We start from the raw sequence: 21,475 nt of genomic DNA on the forward strand, positions 1-21,475 counted from the left end.
GGAACAAGTAGTAGGAAAGGAAAGCAGGAAGCTTAGGAGTAGTGCTTCTCTGAAAAAGGTTCTAGGGGCTTGTAGTGGGGAGCCCCCAAGCAGGATCCCCCCAAAAATGGGAGGGACTGGGAAAAAGAGGAAGCGCCCCTAGAGAGGATCTAAACAGAATCCAGCCCTCCTACAACTACATTGCATAAGGATATTGGCTGTGATGGAATTCATTGCATTGGTTTTTGACTAATAAACTATGTTTAGTCCCTATCCCTTTCAACAAGCAACATTAGAAGAGCATTGTCCTTGGTGTTTGTGGGTGTTCGTGATGTTCCATCTTTGTATTTGGACTTTTGACTGCACTCTCAATACTAAATCAAATGTGTCTTGAAATAGTTTAGCTTTTGTTTGAAGTCCAAGGGACAGTAGGATGATTCCGTTGCACTTTTAGCATTTTGGTTTGAGGGCTGTGGGGAGTAGACCGATTCTGAAAATAATTGTTGCTGTGCTCATTAAGAGAAGGAAAAGGCTCCATATCTTGTTCTTTTCTTGATTGAGATTCTGTGGCTTACAATACTGCTAATGTACATCATTCTAAACCCACACCCAGAACCTAGGTACTCACCTACCTCCCTCAGGACCCCAGGACACCTCCCTTTCAACCGTGTCGCGTTTTTCAAAAGACCTATTTTTTTATTCAGTTGATATTATGAAACACTAGGGGACTTGATACTTTGGGGCACTTTTCTTCAGAATATTGTAGAAATTGATGTGTACAGCTTCTGACAGGGCATAACCTGTCAGAAGTTTAGAGAAATTATGTATTAGAAGTATGGCCTGGATTAACTGATATGTTTAGTGAATGGAAAACAAAGCTAAAGTGATCATTTCTAGTGAGTTCACTTGATCATTTAGGTAATTGAGGCATTTGCTCCATACTTTCATCCTGTCCAGGAGGTAATTTTATTTTGTTAAATCATTCTGTAACTCACTGTCACTGTCACTGTCCTCCCGTTGTTCATCGATTTTGCTGGAGCAGGTCCAGTAACGTCTCCATTGTGATGATTGTTACTGTGTTTGGCATATTGAATACGTCACAGGTAACTTGCCAGGCTTTGCCATGCAGGCGAGATACTCTCCATAGCTTGCCGGACTCTCCCAGAGGGGCGGAGGAATCAAACTTGGGTCGGCCATGTTGGCTGCTTGCAAGGCAAATGCCCTTCCTACTAATCACCAACTGGAATTTTCACGTGGTGGGAATGGGGTCTAAGACAAGTGGAAGATAATATTCTAGATTGTCTCAGTATTCAAGTACAGTTTTAATAAGGGGGACTTCAGTTCTTTTAATCATTTAGATTATTTTCAAATGGGACAAAAAAACATCAATGGTAAAGTATCCAATGCTCATCCAGGATAATCAAGAATCTCGAAGGCAGAGGGATCTACCGGGACATGTTAGACAACTTGAAGTAGAGTTGGCTTCACAGGAGACATATAGTGATCAGCTTTTTCAATTCACTCAAGGTGAATGGAATGACTTCATCATCCAACTCAGAAAAGAAGGTAGACAGAGCTTGGTTCTGGTTCTTTAGCAGTAACTGAAGGAGTTGCACCAGCAGTTGGTTCATGCCCCCAGCAGCTGTCTCAGATAGATCAGGCTCATTCAGGGTGGCACGGCCATAGATAACAGCCACAGTCTCAAGCCTCAGCCCCAAGGACCAACAGAACTACAGCTCTGAGCCTGTAGGGCAGCAGAAGGCTCGGGTAAAGACTGCCAGAGTCTGCCCAATGAAAAAGGAAGGGCAGCTTTCCTGGCAGAGAACACCCGGATCTGGAGTCCACAGGAAGGAGGTCACAACCAAAGATGATTTTAAGGCTTCCAATAGCTCTGAGGAGAGAACTTGCTGCAGAGGCTAATAGTCATGTCAATCAACTCATTGTGAGACAGAAAAGGGAAAACTCCAACACTCAGATGACTCAGATGACTCAATTCAACCAAGACCCACAAGAGAAGAAATCAGTGAGTGTAAAATGTAAAGAAACTGCAGTTTCCCCTGCTAGGTTCATTGTGTCACCACAAAATAAATAAGTGAGAAGTGGTGCAGTGGTGGCAGTCTTCTGTCCACCACATGTCTTCTTTGGCCATGAGCCTTTTCCCCAAGTCCATCCTGCAGTGGTCTCCAAACATGCAGGAAGGAGGAGACAGGGCCGCCAGGCTGGTTGGTGATCAGCTGCCATTTATTCCATTCTCCCCACGTGCCTGTTCCAGTCTCACTAAGCTCCCCATTCCCGTCTCACACTGCCCCTCCTTCCCATACAGTAAGAGATACGTTAAGCTTCGAGGATGGCTCTATTGGGGACGTCTCACTATAGATCCCAGACTGCAGTGCTCAGGCCAGATTAGTCTTTCCTATCCCTAGCAAGATCCTAATCCACTTTTACTCTTTGGATCATGATAGAATTTGTACCAGGCCATGTTTTTAACTTATACTTAAGTAATATGGTAGAGGGACTGACCAATTTTGATGCCATGGTTGCTCACAGCTTACCCTGGGTGTGTCCAATCCCTCATCAGGACCCTGCTTTTTGAATGCTAGGAACTAAGGGCAACTGAGCCATAAGTTGAGAAAACACATGCCCAGGAGTGAATATATTCAGAGTCAATTAACTCCCAAGTTACAAATGCATAGCATGAACAGTCTTCCTGTGTCTATACAAAAAGTACAATCCTCGGAAGTACACTATGAAAGAGGAATAAGAGAAAGAGAAAAGTGATATTTCACTTACAAGTACAAAATCAGAGATTTCTGAGGAATTTGAATTTACAGGTCACAAGTACTGCTTAGGGGAAAATGGTGATTAACTGGTTGAGGAAGAGAGCACAGAGAAGAAGTTAAAGATAAACACAGAAAAATGGGAGTGCCTCAGGACACTGCTATGGGTGTAACCAATAAAATTAAGCTCCCTGAAGCCAGGAAAAAGACAAACCAGTGTTATCCTACAGTTCATAATGGGGACTCAGGTATAAATGTACAGAGTTCAGTTTTGTAATATTTTTCAACAAATTTTCATACAGTGCCATTTCATTTGTGAAAGGATACTATTCAGATATTTACTGCATACTTTTGTCACAATTTGTCTCCTTTCTGGATATTTTCTTTGTCTTCTTTTTTACTCTTTTGCACTATATTTCTGCCTCTTCAGAAATTGCATCAATTCATTCTTTTGTTGCTTAAAGAACAATTTCTATTGGCTGAATTTTTTTTTATTTTTTTTAACCCACTACTTTTTTTTTCCCCTTTATTTTATTTTATTTTATTTTTTTTACAGTTGTAGATTTACAATTTTTTGTGCTTTGGTTTCAATTATACAATGATCAGATACCCATCCCTCCACCAGTGCCCATTTCCCACCACCATGGATAATATCCCTCCCACCCCCATCCCCCCATCCCCCCTGTCTCTGTGGCAGTGCAATCCCCTGTGTTCTCTCTCTCCTTTTGGATGTTGTGGTCTGCAAAAGAGGCATTGAGTGGCAAACATGTTCAGTCCATAGTCTACTTTCGACATGCATCTCCCCTCCTGGGAGGATCCTCCAAACACTCTTTATTTGGTGCTCCCTTCTCTATCTGAACTGCCCTTTCCTCTAGGATACCCGGCGGGCCTCTAAATTATGGAGTAATCCTCCTGGTGCTGATCTCAGCTATTCTTGGGTATTAATCTCATACTTTGTTACTTTATATCCCCCAGATGAATGCAATCTTTCTATGTCTATCCCTCTCTTTCTGACTCATTTCACTTAGCATGATACTTTCCATATTGTACCACCTGTATGTCAATTTCATGACTTCATCTTTTCTAAGAGCTACATAGTACTCCATTGTGTAGATGTACCAAAGTTTCTTTAACCAGTAACCCACTACTTTTTTAACCAAATGCTACCCATATAAAATGATCTAGGATCTATGATATATCAGGATATTCTTGCTTATTATTAGACTTCTCATCATTCAGGATTTTCGAGCAGATACGTAGGTATGACTGCCAAGTTTGCCCAGTAGAGTAGTTTTATCACTAACAGTTACATTTGTTGATTGGAATCTTATAATAGTTTCAGTGTTAGATACACTTTTCCCCCAACACATATGTGCATTTTCTTCTTAGGTGTTTATGGAACACCTAAAAGAAATTTTAGGTTTAAGCCCACTCATGTATGGGCTATAGCGATAAAACAGTGGGTAGGGGGTTTGCTGGACCGAGGTTGGATTCCAGCATCCCCTGAGCACTTCCAGGAGTAACTCATGAGTGCAGAGCCAGGAGTATCCTTCGAGCATTGCCAGTTGTCATCCAAAAAGTCAAATTAAAAGAGAAAAAAAGAAAGTCATGTTCAGTTACTTTTTTTTACTGGAATCACCCTGAGATACACAGTTACAAAGTTGTTCATGATTCATTTTCAGTCATACAGTGTTCCATCACCTGTCCTTTCACCAATGTACATTTCTCATCCTGTTCCCAGTTTCCTTCCCGCCTTCCCTTCCAGCCTGACTCTATGACACTTATCTTCTTTTTCTCTTTCTTGCCCTCTTCTCTCTCTTTCCTTTTGGACATTATGGTTTGTCATACAGGTACTGAAAGGTTCTCATGTTTATCCCTTTCCCTCCTTTCAGCACTCAGCTCTTGTCCGGGGTGATCATTTCCAACTATCATTGTCAGAGTTGTCCCATCTTTATTCTAACTGCCTTCTCCCACCACCACTCGTGGCAAGGTTCCAAGTGGTTGGAACAGTCCTTCTGTTCCTTGTTTCTACTTTCCTTGGGAATTAGTCTCATACTATGTTTTTTTTTATATCCTATAAATGAGTGCGGCCCAGACAAGGTCAGACCTGAACACCTGAAGAACCTGCCGTCAGTACTCCTCAATACACTGGCTCGGCTCTTCATTCGCTACCTGTCTGAATGCAAGGTTCCGTCCCAATGGAAAACCAGCAGGACCGTACTACTGTTCAAGAAGGGAGACATCCATGACATTGGCAACTATCGCCCGATCTGCCTATTGTCTGTCATCTACAAGTTGTTCACTCGAGTCATCCTAAATAGGATTGACAGAACACTAGATGAAGGACAACCATGCGAGCAAGCAGGGTTCCGCAAAGGACTCAGCACCATCGACCATATCCACATGATAACCAAGCTCATTGAGGTTTCTCGGGAGTTCAAGATGCCGCTCTGCTTAACGTTCATTGATTTAAAGAAGGCCTTTGATTCTGTTGAGACGGAAGCGGTCATTGAAGCCCTAGCCAATCAGGGCATTCAAGCCCAATACATCAGGATCCTCCGTGAGCTGTATTGCGGATTCACTACCAGTATCTCACCATTTTACAAAGAAATGATTGTTGATGTCAAGAGAGGGGTGCGGCAGGGTGATACCATTTCACCGAAACTCTTCAGTGCCACCCTCGAGAACATCATGCGACGACTGGAATGGGAAGGAATGGGAGTGAAGATAGATGGTCGGCAACTACACCACCTCCGCTTTGCTGATGACATTGTTTTAATAACACCAAACATCAGCCAAGCGGCACAAATGCTGGCCGACTTTGACCGTGAGTGTGGAAAGGTAGGACTACAGCTGAATCTTACGAAGACAATGTTTATGAGAAACAGCCTTGTTCCTGACGCCCCATTCGCTCTCAATGGAACGACCATCTCCGAATGCAACAGCTATGTGTACCTAGGTCGAGAGGTCAACATGACAAATGACCTGGCACCCTAGCTGCGCAGGAGGAAGAGAGCGGCTTGGAACGCCTTCAAGAACGTCGAAGAAATAGCTAAGAGGACGAAGAACCTCCGGCTCCGGGCACATCTCTTTGATTCCACTGTTCTTCCTGCATTAACATATGCCTCAGAGACCTGGGCCCTACGCAAACAAGATGAGAACGCTATTCAGGTCTCCCAAAGAAGAATAGAAAGAGCTATGCTTGGAATATCACGTTTCACTCAAGTGAGAGAAAGAATCCGGAGTTCTGACATCCGTCGACGATCAAGGATCAGGGACGCTGTCTCATTTGCCAAGGTGTCGAAAATCAGATGGGCTGGTCACGTAATGAGATTTAAAGACGACCGCTGGACTAGAGCTGTTACTGACTGGATTCCACAGGATGTCAAAAGACCGCGTGGCTGCCCACCTACCAGATGGTCAGACTTCTTCATCAAGATCATGAACTATCGGTTTGAGGCCTTTCATGTTCCCGGAGCGAAGAGATGCCATTGGGCTACACTAGCACGCGACAGGGACAAATGGAGATGTTACTGGCGCCCGCTCGAGCAAATTGACAACTAACGGGAAGTTAAGTGATTAAGTGGTTAAGTGATGATTTTTGTTTGCATTTAAAAAATTTCATTAAAACACCTTCATTTACGAGGTTCATAATTGAAATTTAGACATACATATTGCAGTACTAATACCCTACTGGTGTCAATTTCCGTCCACCAATGTTTCCAGGTTCCCAACTCGGTCCCCTCAGACCACTCCAACCTGCACTCTTGACAGGTACCTTTCTAAGTTAGTTTATTAAAGTTTGGGTCTCTTGATTTCAGTGTTAACTCTGAAGCTTCGATATTTGGCTCTATCATTCCTTAACACCGCCTTCATACCTGAGACCCCTGACCCAGCCCTGTTGCTTCTCATCTGTCTTTTCTCTCCCTCCCCATTTTTTCCATCTCCTCTCTCCTCCCACAAACTGCAAATATGTTTTTTTCTTTCTTTTTGTACCTTTGTGTGGACTAAATAATCTTTAAAATAATTGTATTTCATCTCTAGCATTTGGTTTATTACCACCTTTGCCTCACACATGCAAGTCAAATATCTTCTAAAAAGTTTTAGTCATGAACCTAGAGGTAGGCAAAAAGCTAGCAGGCCTTGATGGATGGCTTGGTTGGTAGAACAAGGAATGATCAAGGGCTGAAGAGATCTGGTCTCAGTTTGGGTGACTTCAAAATAATAGAATTCTCGGGGTAGGATCTTCACTTCGTACTCCCTCTGCTTCTCACTGGTGTCTCAGCGACCACTGCCAGCTCTTCTCACCTTCAAACTCCTGGAGTCTAAAAGAGGAGAAACAGGTCTGTGTTGAGTCCTGCAGGATGTAGGTGGGACCTTTTCAGGGCAAAGTCTTACACCGCACTCTGGTGGCCCCACCTGGTACTACCAGGTCAGTCATTCTAGAATGAGATTCCATGTGAGTCCAGCAATTGACAATAAACAAATGAATAGATAAATAGGCAGTTGTGTGTATGTGTGTATGTGTGTGTGTGTGTGTGTGTGTGTGTGTGTGTGTGTGTGTGTGTTTGGACACAGGTGTTGGAGTATAGCTCTAAACATTTTTGGGTAACATTGGTTTGTCCGTTCTCCCTTGCCACAGGGAGCTTAGGCTTAAGCACTCTGGAGACACTCCCATTACTCTGTTTATCTGTAAAGTTTTCTGTGCTCTCCTTCCCAACCAGCTAATCACCATTTCCCCCTAATCAGATTCTGTTAACCTGTAAGATCAGATACTTCTAAGGTCACTGAACTTGTAAATTATGTCTTTTACATAGTTTACCTTAAAGCAATGTCCTTTCTGTATGGACACAGGAAGTCAGTTAATATTATGCTTTTGTAACTTGGGAGTTGATTGACTCCAAAAAGTATCTTCTCCGGGCAACTGCTTTCTTGACTCAGTTGCCCTTAGTTCCTAGCACCCTAAAAGCAGAGTTCTGACAAGGGACTGAATGGACCCAGGGCAAGCTGTGAGCTACCCTGGCATAGAAATGGGCCAGGCCAAAGCGCCACAATACTCAGCTATAAGTTGAGAGCATGGTCATGGACAAATGCTGTCAGGATTCCCCAGGTCGGGAAAGTGGCCCAAGACTACTGAACGCGGGCAGAGAGAGATAGAGCACCGTGGCCCCTTAGAAAATATGCACACAAGGGTTTGTTTATGTTGACGTATAGGTGACAAAGTTCTTTAGCTGTGATGCCATTTCAGGCTTTCCTCATCTGTTAAGCCAGACCCTGACATATTAAAGGGAGTGGGTCACCGACTCCTGCTCTCTAGTAATAGTCCCCATCTGCAGTGATTCCCACATTTCACTCTTGACATTTCACTGTCACAGACACACAGTGTTTCCTCAGCACACAGGCAGCCCCCTCACGTCATGCTGTCCACTCATGGACTATGCATCTGCAGTCTTTCTGTTAAAAGTAGGGTGTGCATTTGTGGATTTCCTTTTTTCTTTTTTGGGGGGGACCAGGGGAGGCACTCAAGCACCACATACCTAGTGGTGCTTGAGTGTCTCCCGTTGGTGTTTGGTCAGTAGTGCCAGGGGTCAAAACCAGGCCTCCAGCAAGTGATGTGGGCACTATATTTCTTTTATAGCATCTTGATATTCTTCGAGACAATTTATTTATATATTTTATTTTCATAAAGTAATTCATAATTCTTCTCCAGTGTCGAAAACGGCTTGGTGAGATTCGTGCCTTCTTGTCTCGGTCAGACCAATGAACAGATGCCATTGGGCTACACTAGCACGCGACAGGGACAAATGGAGACGTTACCGGCGCCCGCTCAAGCAAATCGACGACTAACAGGAAGTTAAGTGATTAAGTGAATTCATAATAGTTCATTCAGGGTTAGGGGAATGAGATCCATTTATTACTGGATTTGGCATATCAATTTGGTCTATTTGGCATAGACCACAGATAGCTTGCCAGGCTCTGCCGTGCGGGTGGGATATTTAAAGGTACCCTGAAAACTTAGAGAAAAGTAAATAAATAGTTGCGCAGCCGCAAATGCGGCCACACGCTCCCGGGAGCTTGTTGTGATAATCTCTGGATCCTGGTCATTGTTGGGGTTACACGGCAGTTGGAGGGTGTAACTGTCTAGCTACTGACAGGTCCAGTCCCAAACCGTGCAGGCTTGGAGATCTCAGCCCCGGGTCCCACACACCTGGGTTCCTCTGCCAGTTCTGTTATGCCTGAGGCTTATCCAAGTGTGTGGAGAGTGGCCTCAGTATGGCCTTGGCTGGGGCCTGGAGGTCTTCAGCTGTTTGGGCCCTGGCGAGGATATTCAGGCACAGGGTAGGAGACTCTGCCTTGTGCTCTCCTGGGAGCTTGTTGTGATAATCTCTGGATCCTGGCTGTTGCTGGGGTTACACAGCAGTTGGAGGGTGTAACTGTCTAGCTACTGACAGGTCCAGTCCCAAACCGTGCAGGCTTGGAGATCTCAGCCCCAGGTCCCACACACCTGGGTTCCTCTGCCAATGATCCTGAATGATCGGTTTGAGGCTCTGCATGTTCCTAGAACGAACAGATACCATTCGGCTACGCTAGCACGCAACCGGGATGAATGGAGACGTTACTGGCACCCGCTCGAGTAAATCGATGAATAACGGGGATTAAGTGATTAAGTGATAATAGTTCATTACAGATAATATTCAAAATATTCAAACACCAATCCCATCACCAAGCACCTTTCCACCACAATAAGAGGGAAGTGTGTGAGGGTTGTATTATTTCATTCTGGAGTCATTTAAGCCCGTATATAAGAGAATACAAGCAAATATGTTAAAACCAAAGAAATGTGTGCTATGTTTGGTATGTAAGTGGGCTAGATTATAAGCACTACAGGAAATTTTGCATTGCTCTCTTCCAGGAGTTTCAGCTTATAGTCTCTGGATCTCGGCCATGGAAAAGATTACATGGCACTGCGGGCAGTTTGTGGGAGTGACTGCCAAGCTACTGGAAAACTTGGCGACCTGAGGGGAGGAGGCCCAGTCCTGATCCAAGCGGGCTTGTACATCTCAGTCACGGGTGCCGCATACCTAAGTTTTTCTGCCGCTTGCTGCTTGAGTGAGGCTTGTTCACGTGTGTGGAGAGTAACCTTGAGCATGGCAGTGGTTGGGTTCTGGAGGTTTTCTCTGGAGGTTTTCGGCTGCCAGGGTTCTGCTTGGGGTGGGAAGGGAAACTCAACCCACCCCGATCTGAGGTGCCCGGGTGAAGATGGCCTGGTGCAGGGCGGGGTCAGAATGTTCTGCCGAGTTTCACTCTTTGAAGATATCAAATCAATCTGACTTTACTTTTGTCATTTGGGTAATGTTGTATTCAAGGTTTTGCCAACTCCTTCAAGGATGCAGCTATTATATTTTATTCTTATGTTTTTATAATTTTATACATACACATACCTATCATCCACTTTGGCTTAATTTTAAATATGGTGTGACAGAGGGGCCCAATCTCATTTTTTTGTACGTGTCTATTTTAAATTTAATTTTTATTTATTTCTGCTTTTTGGGTCATACATGGTGATTCTCAGGAGTTATTCCTGGCTCTGTACTCAGGAATTATTCCTGGCGGTGCTCGGGGGACCATATGGGATGATGGGAATTGAACCCCCCCCATCAGCCGCATGCAAGGCAAGCGCCCTACCTGCTGTACTATCGCTCCAGCCCCTGTATGTGTCTGTCTGTTGACATTTTTCCTGGCACCGCTCTCTGACCATCTTGGCTGCTGACCTCATGCAGGGCAATCTCGAGTCTCAGCCTGGAGGAGAGAGCTATTGTCAGGGGAACTGGCATTCTCCAGTGATTTGTATGGCTCAATGGCCTTGAAACTGCCTATGCCCAGGGTTTGAGATTAGGGAGAGCCGACACCTGTAGTTGTTGGAGACTGACCAGAGTCACAAGGAAGTTCTGGGATCGCTGCCTTGCAAACAAGGTCGTGTCATAGCTGCAAACAGCTGGGAACTCTGAGTGAATTGGGTTGGGGTCAGCATGTCCCAATGCAGCCACTTTCTGTTATAGATGAACTGTGTTATGATTGGATGAAAGTTATACAAATACCTTATTGGGCTCTAGCTGCCATCTTGTGTCCCCACGTGTATGCCCCTAATCTCAGCTGGTCCGCCGAGACCCCCTGAGCGCCAACCCTTAGTCCCCCATACAGCCCCTTTTCCCCTCCAACAAGATGAAAGAAACAATGAACCAAGAGAAGCTGCCAAACTGCAAGCCCAAGTGCGCATTTGTGGGAAAGGAACTGCTCACAGAAAGAAGAAGGTGGTTTATAGCTACAGCAGATGATAAGAAACTTCATGGTCCCCTGAGCACCGCCAGGAGTAACTCCTGAGTGCAGAGCCAGGAGTAACCCCTGTGCATCGCCGGGTGTGACCCAAAAAAGCAAAAAAAAAAAAAAGACAGTTAAAATACAGCTCCAAGAAACATTTTTTTTCTGCAAAAGAAGAACCAGATATAACCAAAGCCTGAGAGGAAATATTCGCTTATCACCCATCTGACAAATGGTTAATGGCCAAAATTATAGAAAACAATTATAAAATTTGGCAACCAAAACCAAACCTCACTGGAAAATGGAGAAAAGAAACAGACATTTTCTTAAAGACACAGGTATATTAAAAAGCATTCCTCATTATTTATCATCAGGAAAATGCAATCAAACCAATGAGATATTATCGCACATGTGTCAGACTGCCACATGTGAAAAAGAACAAAAGCCAGTAGTGCAAACTTGCATATGGGGGAAAAGGAACCCTCATCCATTGCTGACGGGAATGTCAACTGGTTCAACTTCTTTGGAAAAGAACATGAATATGTCTTTAAAACTTAAGAATTTCGTTTCCATATGACCCAGCCTGGCAAGCTACCCATGGCGTATTCGATATGTCAGAAACTGTAACAATGGGTCTTATTTCCCTGACTCTGAAAGAGTCACCAATATGGCAGTGTTGAGAAAGACCAGTAAGGAGAGGCTGCTAAAATCTCAGGGCTGGGACAAATGGAGACGTTACCAGTGCCTGCTTAAGTAAACTGATGAACAATGGGATGACAGTGATACAGTGATACAGTGATGACCCAGCATTTCCACTTCTTGGCCTCTACCCCAAGGGCCCCAAACACTATTTCAAAGAGAATATTTATGCCCCTATGTTCATTTCAGCTTTATTCACAAGACCCAAGATATGGAAACAACCCGAGTGCCCAAGAATAGATACTGTATAAAGAAATTGTGATATATGTCATATATTCCACATACCAATTGTGATATATATTTACACATACTTATATATCTACATATAAACATATATTTATATAAATAAATATATTATATATAACATATATTTATATAAATAAATATATTATATATAACATATATTTATATAAATATATGTATATAAAAACAACATAAACATTGTATGTGAATATGTTTATATTTATACATAAATATAAAAAACCCAGTTCCCAGAAGAGAACAGTGCAGAGTCTCCTGCCCCCACGCCTGGCTGTCCTCACCAGGGCCCCTTGGAGGGGAACGGGTTGAGTTTCCCTCCCCGCCCTGACCAGGGCTTCGGCAGCTTAAGACCTCCAGAACCAGCCACCACCATGCTGAGACCACTCTCCACACACATGAAGGAACCAGCAGAGGAACAAAGGCATGCGGGTGCCAGGGCTGAGATCTCCAAGCCTGGTCGGATCAGGGCTGAGCATCCTCCACCCAGATCCTCCATATTCCAGTAGGCAGGGGTCACACCCACCAACTGGCCCCCTGGCGCCATGTAATCCCATCAACGGCCAAGACCCAGAGACTATAAAACCCAGTTCCCGGAAGCATCTTATTATGACAACTTATTATCTCATTCCTACTTTGGACAAACTGGCAGGCTACGGAATGTAACCTGCCCACATGGCAGAGTCTGGCAAACTCCCTGTGGTGTACCCAATATGCCAAATACTAGTAACAATGATGGGTCTCATTCTCCTAACCCTGAAAGAGCCTTGAATATGGCACTTTTTAAAAAATCTCAGGGCTAGGACGAAGGAGATGTTACTGGGGCCTGCTCGAGGCAATCGACGAACAACAGGATGGTCGTGATCGTGATAAATATAAAATAGTATTTATATATTATCACAGTTGGTATGTGGAATACTACTCAGCTATAAGAAAAAAATGAAATCATGCATTTTTTTGTTCACCACATGGGTGGGGCTGGATGTAATGCCGAGCAAAGTCACTCAGGAGAGGGTCAGCTACGGAATGATCTCTCTCACAGGGGACATATGAAGAAGCACAGCAAGGGAGCAACACATGGGCAAAGGCAACAACAGAACTAGAGACTTGGTCTACTAAACTGGGTTTACCTTGTGTGAGGAGGTAGATGGAAGGGGTCTCTGGACACAATTTTTTTTCTTTTTGGGTCACACCCGGCGATGCACAGGGGTTACTCCTGGCTCTGCACTCAAGAATCGCTCCTGGCAGTGCTCAGGGGACCATATGGGATGCTGGGAATCGAACCCGGGTCGGCCGTGTGCAAGGCAGACGCCCTATCTGCTGTGCTACTGCTCCAGCCCAGGACACAATATTTTACATGTCATTACTACATGGCCTTTCAAGAGTCTCTGATCCTAGTGGCTCTAGCACCTGTCAGCTCAAGAGGCATCTATATCCAAGGCAGGGGAAACAGGGGCCAGGAGGACTAGTTAATGGTTGGAAATTACCACAAGTGTAAGATATAAGATAGAGGAGGGTCCAGTATGACAATAATTGTTGGAGATGGACAAGAACTGAGTGTTGAATGGAGGTAAAGGGATAATACATGGTAACCTTTCAGCATCTTTATTGCAAACCAAAATGCCCAAAATGAGAGAGAGAAAGAGAAAGAGAGAGAGAGATGCTTGCCATAAAGGCAAGATAGGGTGCAGGGAGAGTTGGGGGTGGGTGGGAGGGAAGCTGAGGACATTGGTGCTAGGAAATTACACTAGAGGAGAGGTGGGTGTTGGAACATTGTATGATTGAAACCCAGTCGTGAACAGTTAGCTTGCAATGCTCTATCTCAGGGTGATTCAATAAAAAAAAGAAGAAAATAATTTAATTTGATCTATGAAAAATAACTGTCTCCAATGATGAGCTGCAGATCATGACAAATGGGAAGTTGTCTTTAATTTAATGAATAAAAAAAAATCCCTGATTTTTTTTTATAAAACAAAAAAAGAGGCATTACATTGAGCTGTCTGACCTGGTTGGCTAAATTTTGCTGGGAGTGGTCCCCAGTTCCCTTCAACACTATTTGGAAGACCCCACCAACCCCGCCAAAAGGAACAAAATAATTAAATTAAAAATTAAGCCATAGCACTCCTATGTTCATTGCAGAACTATATACATTACCCAAAAATATGGAAACTACCCCACGTCCTGCATGCCCTTGAACAGATAACCGAATAAACTACGGTACACATACACAATGGAATACTACTCAGCCTTTAGAAAAGAAAAAGTCATGCAATTTACGTCAATGTGGATGGATCTGTAGCGTGCCAAGTTGAGTGAAATGAGGCAGAGGCAGAGGAACAGACTCAGAATGATGCTCTCATATGTGGCACAGACAGGAAACTCACAGGGGAATATCAAATGCCCAATGGCAATAGCAAGAGAGGGCAGGAGACCGGTCTTCAGCAGGGAGTTAGCTTGGTACCAGGGCTGGGGTCAGGGGATAAGTTAGGGGACACTAGGACAACGGGGAAGGGGAAAAGTGCCTGCCACAGAGGTGGTCTGCAGGGTGGGTGGGAGGGAAACTCGGGACACTGGTTGAGGGTAATGGGAACTGGTGAAGGGACTGGTGTTGGAACAATAGACAACTAAAACTAAAAAAAAAAAAAACCCACAACAATTAAGCCATAGGTTACTCCATTCACAGGAAAAACTTGAAGAAAGTAAACTTGCCATTATACTCTCATAGATAACAAAGAAAAAGAATAGATTCTATTTGTGTTTTAAGAGACTTCTTCAGGGAGCTGGAGAGACAGCACAGCGGGGGAGGGAGTTTGCCTTGCACGCGGCTGACCCGGGTTCGACTCCCAGCATCCCATATGGTCCCCTGAGCACCGCCAGGAGTAACTCCTGCATGTAGAGCCAGGAGTAACCCCCTGTGCATCGCCAGGTGTGACCCAAAAAGCAAAAATAAATAAATAAATAAATAAATAAAAAGAGACTTCAAGATAAGAAACAAACAAAATGGTGAACAGCAGGTGGGAAATGTATTACTAGAAATGGTTTATTTTAATCAGTAAGAAAAACCAAAATAAGTGGGCAAAGGATGAACAGTCAGCTCCCAGAAAAGGAAGCATAAACTTCGCAAGTTCAACGTTTTCCATATCCCAGTTCTTTGGTGCTCCTGACCCCTGAGCAACCTCCCTAGACCTTGGAGAGTCTTTTAAAGGAACCAATCCATGTGCTGTTCTTGGAAAAAACCTTCACAGATGGCCGAGACATAATTTCAGAATTGAAAGAGGCTCGTGGACCATCGACCTTATGTGGGGCTACCTCCTTACCCAGCAAAGTAGACTATTTCTGAATACCACGCAGAGCTGATGTTGGCATCTCTGGTGGTGGGTGTGGTACTGGAATGAGGTATGTATGAAATAGCATATTCAGTATTGTAAATCATCGCAATAAAAATGGGAAAAAATCAAGCTCTGATTTGACTGTATTTTCACTGAGGTTGCTAAGTTAACATCGCAATCCTCTGTCACCTCAGTGACCAAAGGGCGTGAAAGGAGATTAACTGGCAACCGCCTCAGAGCTGTGTGGGTAAAGGCTGCTGTACTCTCCCCGCCCCCCTTCTTAAAAGCAAATTAATGACTCTCTGGTACAGGAGTTTTAAGTGAAAGTATAAGAAGATGTCTGGTGGATATTTCCATGATTGATAGTTACATCTGGATTTCATTTATCTCAAAGAAAGTCATGAGATAAAGTCACTGCGACAAACATGGCAAATACACTAGCGGGGTATCTCAGCCTAAAATGAACACTGAGATACTTGTTTTCATTTTTTCCAGGGATAAAAATAGAGGAATCAAAGTACTTACATTTTATTGGCAGTAATTCTGATGTAAATAGCCTTTGAAAATATTTGCATTCAGCTAGACATAATCTTTTAAGATAAATAAATTATGAGTCCGGTAATGAAGCTGATGTATTACTTTATGTACAGATGATTTGAATGGATATATTACAAAATTCCTTCCTTCCTTCCTTCCTTCCTTCCTTCCTTCTTCCCTTCCCTTCCCTTCCCTTCCCTTCCCTTCCCTCCTTCATTTCTCTCTGTTGGACCACAACTAGCTTACCCCTGGCTCTGCATTCAGGGATCAATCCTGGTGGTGCTTGGGGAACTATATAGAACGCTGGGATCCAAACTTGGATTGGTTGTGTACATGGCAAACACCCTTCCCACTGTCCTACTGCTCTGCCCACTAAAGTACATTTTCAACGAAGTGTTCACTACACACATTGACTCGTTAATGAACAAAAAATAGACATTTTGAATTTTCATCAGAAACTGTGACAACCTTATCGTTAGTACTATGGAAACACTGACTTCTTTTGCAAATGCAGCATGCAGTACGGTCTGTATGGGCAAAATAGAGGTACAACATTGATGAATAATATCAAGGTGACTAATTTTACTTTTCAACTGAGTAATCCAGTGCTGCTGATTTTCAAGGCTCATGTGTCTGGGGGGGGGGGGTGTATAATGTTACCACACCAGGCCTATCACGGAAGTGCCAACAGACCCACCTCCACCTCAAGAAAACATTTTAGAAAATAACAGTTAACCAATGACCAATGTGACTTACAACACATGCTGGTGAGATCCTGCCTTAGCGAATAAGGAAGAGTCTCTGGAGTCCTTGGGTGGACACAGATGCTGCATGAGAGGCTGGGAAATGGGAACATCAGAGGCCAGGTACTGAACTGGGGTTGCCTACAGGGGAAGCCACTTCTCAACCCCCGGGCACTGCAGGACTTTCATTTCCACTCACTTTCTCCAGCACCCTCCCTTCCATCCTGCACCCTCCTCTACCCTAGAAAGTCTCATCCTGGGACAACCAACTGTCCCCTTCTCTGCTTCTGGGGGCCCCGGGGCTGCTGGAGAAAGCACCCAAACTTCTCCCTCTCAGCTCTCCCTAACTGGACAGCTGCTGTCCCGCAGCTCACAAAACACAGCTCCACAATTCACCGACCACAGCTCCATACACAGTCCCATATTCCGCAACCCTCTAACACAGCTCCACCACGCACATAATTTTATACCCCGCCCCGTCCCGCACACTGACACAGCTCCACAGGCATGTGCTGTGAGGCCTTGGGCAGAACACTTCCTCTCACCCAGACGTCTAGTATACTTGGGATTATTCAGAGCTAGCACTCTGGGTGCTGGGGGACAGAGTGAGTTGACACTAAGATAGACAGAATGGCAGCACTCAGCACTCAGCACCAAACTCCGGAAGCACTGACCACAAACATGAAGGCCAGTTCCACTGGAAATCCGGAATTCTATGCTGTTCCAATTCACCTGATTGCTCACTTATTTCTTCCTGATCTTTTTATTCACTGCAACAGAACTTCTGACTCTAATAGCTTTGTTACAGCACATTCCTCTCTCTCTCTCTCTCTCTCTCTCTCTCTCTCTCTCCCTCCCCCCCCCCCCACTGTCTCTTAAAAGTTACTTATGGGACTAACTTGCCTTGTACGCCATCAAACCTGGTTCAATTCCTGATACTGCATAGTTCCCTGAGCACCACCAGGGGTCACTCCTGAGCATAGTCGGAGCTAGCCTCTGAGAACCACCAGGTTTGGCCCAGCTCAGCCTCCAAATTACTATTATTTTTATTCTCGGGCCAGAGTGATTGTACAGCAGGTAAGGCAAATGCATGCATCTGTCCCGGGTTCGATCTCCGGCATCCCATATGGCCACAGAACACTGCCAGGAATAATACCTGAGCACAGAACCATGAGAAACACCTGAGGATCACCGGGTGTTGCTGCACAAACCAAACCAAACAACAACAACAACACACACACACACACACACACACCAAAAACAAAACCCCAAAACAAAACTGTTATTTCCCCCCTTTCAGTCATGGTTCTTGCCATGGCTAGGAATTACCCACAGGCGTGCTTGCTGGGGGTTCCACATCGGGTACCTCCTTGAGTTGTGGTGCTTGCACACATGTCCATCAGGGTTGCTCTTTTTAGTTGTGTTGTTCATCCACATTCTGAGAGTCATTTGGGTAAATGCATTTGCCTTGCACGCAGCCAACCCAGGTTCGATTCCCAGCATCCCATATGGTCCCCCAAGCACCGCCAGGAGTAATTCCTGAGTGCAGAGTCAGAAGCAATCCCTGAGCATCCCCAGGAGCAATCCCTGAGCATCCCCAGGTATGACCCCAAAACAAAAAAAAACAAACAAAAACAAAAATCTTGCAGTATAACAGACAGTGAGTCAGCAAGAAGGGGACCCAAGTGACCTTAATCTCAACTGCTCCACTTCTGTTTTGAGTACTTTTGAAGAAAGTGAAGTGAAAGCATTAAATGGGAAAGCACCTTTTTGTTTCTGTTTTTGCCCCACACCTGGTGGTGCCCAGTGGTTACTCGGGCTCTGCACTGTTGAATTACTCCTGTATTCTGGGAACTATATCGGATGCGGGAGATCAAACCCAGGTTAGCAGAGTGCAAGGAAAACGCCCACCTGTAGTACTATGGTTCTGGCCATAGAAAAAGCATCATTTAATGAAAGAGAGATACTTTTAAATCAAGTCCTGTATTCTAACTCGTCTTTTATTTTTTTTAAAAAGATACTTCTAAAGCTTCATTTTGTGTCTTCTCACACATCTTTTTTTCCCCAAGAGATACTTGTAAAACTTCATTTTTCATTGAAATCGCGCTCTGATTTCTCATTTTTATAAAAGGGAACTGGTAGTGAATGGGACACAGATCTAATTAAAACATAGCCACTCCCCTTGACCTCTCCCCGCAATTTCCTCCGATGAATAAAACAGATGTCACAAGAGCCAAGGCGTGAGACAAGCAAGCTGTAACCAGACTTGACCTCCTCAATCACTGGGCCCAAGGACCACGCTTTCAAACAAACCTCTGAAACCAAAACAAAGCTGCTTCTTTTCTCTAGGCTTTCCCCGTATTTAAATCTAGTTTCCCAGAGTAGATTTTTTTTTTTAAAGGAGACAGGGCCTGCTCGAGGCAATCAACGAATAACAGGATGATGAAATGAAATGAAATGAAAGGAGACAGGGCACACCAGGAGGTAAGTTCTGGGTGTTATTTCCTGCGAGGTGCTGGGGGTGGGGGTGCGGTGGAGGGGAGAGGTGTCTCTCCTACCGGCGGTGCTCAGGAGACCAGAGTGCTCCCGCCTGCAAACTCTGCACCCCGGCCCTCTGAGCTATGCCTGCGGGCCTATTCGATCACCCCAAGCCTAGAAAACCTCCAGAAGCAGCAGGCTTGCGCGGGGGACCGCTCCTGCCCACCCTTTCCGCACTTCCCGGAAACCATCCCCCCCTTTTTTTTTTCTTTTTGGGTCACACCCGGCGATGCACAGGGGTTTCTTCTGGCTTTGCACTCAGGAATGACTCCTGGCGGTGCTCGGGAGCATCCTATAGGATGCTGGGAATCGAACCCGGGTCGGCCACGTGCGAGGCAAACGCCCTCCCCGCTGTGCTATCGCTATCGCTGCAGCCCCGGAAACGCTCCTTTATTTTTATTTATTTATTTATTTATTTGCTTTTTGGGTCACACCTGGTTACTCCTGGCTCTACATTCAGAAATTACTCCTGGCGGTGGCTCAGGGGACCATATGGGATGCTGGGAATCGAACCCGGGTCTACCGTGGCAAGGCAAACGCCCTCCCCGCTGTGCTATCGCTCCAGTCATCCTTCCCCGGGAAAATCCTCCTTAAGCCGAATTTCCTGTCTAATTTCCGAGCCTTTCTTTCCAAAGGCGGAAACTAAGGATAACCGAGAAGCGGGGTGGGGGAGGGGACTTTTCCGGTTATTTCTTTCTTTATTTATTTTTCCCCTGCTTTTCCAGGGCTGGAGCGATAGCACAGCGGGTAGGGCGTTTGCCTTACAAGCGGCCAACATGGCCGACCCGAGTTCGATTCCTCCGCCCCTCTCGGAGAGCCCGGCAAGCTACCGAGAGTATTCGATATGCCAGACACAGTAACAACAAAGTCTCCAATGGAGACGTTACTGGGCCCGCTCGAGGGCCTTTACTTACTTTACTTTACTTTCCAGCTCCCGTGGCCCAGGAAGGCCCCGCGGTCTCGGGGCCTAGCCGGGCGCGGCTCCTAGACGCCGAGGGGCCCGAGGGTGCGCTCCGAGGTGGGGATGAGGGTGGGGAGCGGGGCGCGCTTACCCGGCGGGGGCGCGGGTCGGCCGCGCGGGGCCCGGCGGAGGCTGTAGCTGCTGTAGCCGCGGTGCGCGGCGAACCTGCAGACGCTGCGGCCGCGCGCGGTGCAGTTGAACAGGTAGCAGCCGAGCGCGCCCGCGGCGGGCAGGGGCCGCGCGGGCCGCTCCACCACGGCCACGGAGCAGCGCGGCTCGGCCCCGTCGCGCACGGCCGCCGGCGCGCGCAGGAAGCTGGCGCCGGCCGCCAGGGAGTCCCGGGTGCGGATGATGGTGTCGTGCAGGACGCTGTAGCCGCCGCGGCTTTCGCCGCGCGGGCCGGGGCAGCCTCCCTGCGGCTCCGGTTCCGGCTGCGACTCCGGCTCCGGCTCCGGCTCGTCCTGCCGCAGCTGCCGCCCGAACTCCTCGAGCAGCTGCTCCACGCCCGGCAGCGCGGCGCGCGGCTCGGACGGCGGCGGGGCGGCCGCGCGGACGCTGGGCAGCCACAGGCCCAGCATCAGCATCAGCAGCATCAGCCGCATCAGCAGCATCAGCTCCCGGGGCCGCCCGAGCCCCGGAGCCCGCGCGGGTCATCGCGAGCGGCCGCCGAGCTCCGAGCAGGCGCCCAGGGTGGGGTGGGGTGGGGGTCCCAGGAGGGTCCTCAGAGCGCGGCCTCCCGGGGGATGCGCGCGGCCCGGGCAGCGGCGGGAGCGGCTGCGGGCATCGCCGGCGCGTCCCCGCCACCCGGCTGCCCCGCGCGGCCCCCGGCGCCTGCCGGCGGATCAGCACTCGGGTGCAGAACAGCGGCCCCGAAGCCGCGCCCCGAAACGCCCCCTATGGTCCGGGCCCCGCCCACCGGCCCGGCCCGGCGGAGGCGGAGAAAGAGGCACCTAATTTTAGACTTCCTGGGCGGGGAGGGAGTGGCAGCTCCTAGTGCGTTGTGCACAGGGCAGGTTTAATTAATTCTAGGACCCGGGACCATCACCGCCCAGACTTGCTCAGCAGTCAGCGGGAAGGCAGGCACTTACGGGACGCGGAAGGGGGCTGTTTTGTTGGCCAAAAAAGCAAAATAATAATAATTATAATAATAATAATTGCCTTAGAGATGGGATTGTCTTTGTCAATAGTTTAGCAAAGGTTGGGGGTGGCAGAGCGGTAGTACAGTGGGTAGGGCGTTTGCCTTGCATGCGGCCAACCACGGTTTGATTCCCAGCATTCCATATGGTCCCCCGAGCACCACCAGGAGTAATTCCTGAGTGCAAAGCCAGGCCTGTG

General features: G+C 46.6%; 1 protein-coding gene across 1 annotated transcript; it reads right to left on the reverse strand.

Annotated features, from left to right (window-relative positions):
* Window positions 1–20,163: 20,163 nt before the first annotated feature.
* LOC130034702 (low-density lipoprotein receptor-related protein 11-like) lies at window positions 20,164–20,751 on the reverse strand. The gene has a single exon (XM_056126326.1). It carries the CDS (start codon window positions 20,749–20,751, stop codon window positions 20,164–20,166), a length of 588 nt encoding a protein of 195 aa, XP_055982301.1.
* Window positions 20,752–21,475: the final 724 nt, after the last annotated feature.

The sequence above is a fragment of the Sorex fumeus genome, unplaced genomic scaffold, assembly GCF_029834395.1.
Source record: "Sorex fumeus unplaced genomic scaffold, SorFum_2.1 ptg000061l, whole genome shotgun sequence".
Taxonomy (NCBI): Eukaryota; Metazoa; Chordata; class Mammalia; order Eulipotyphla; family Soricidae; genus Sorex; species Sorex fumeus.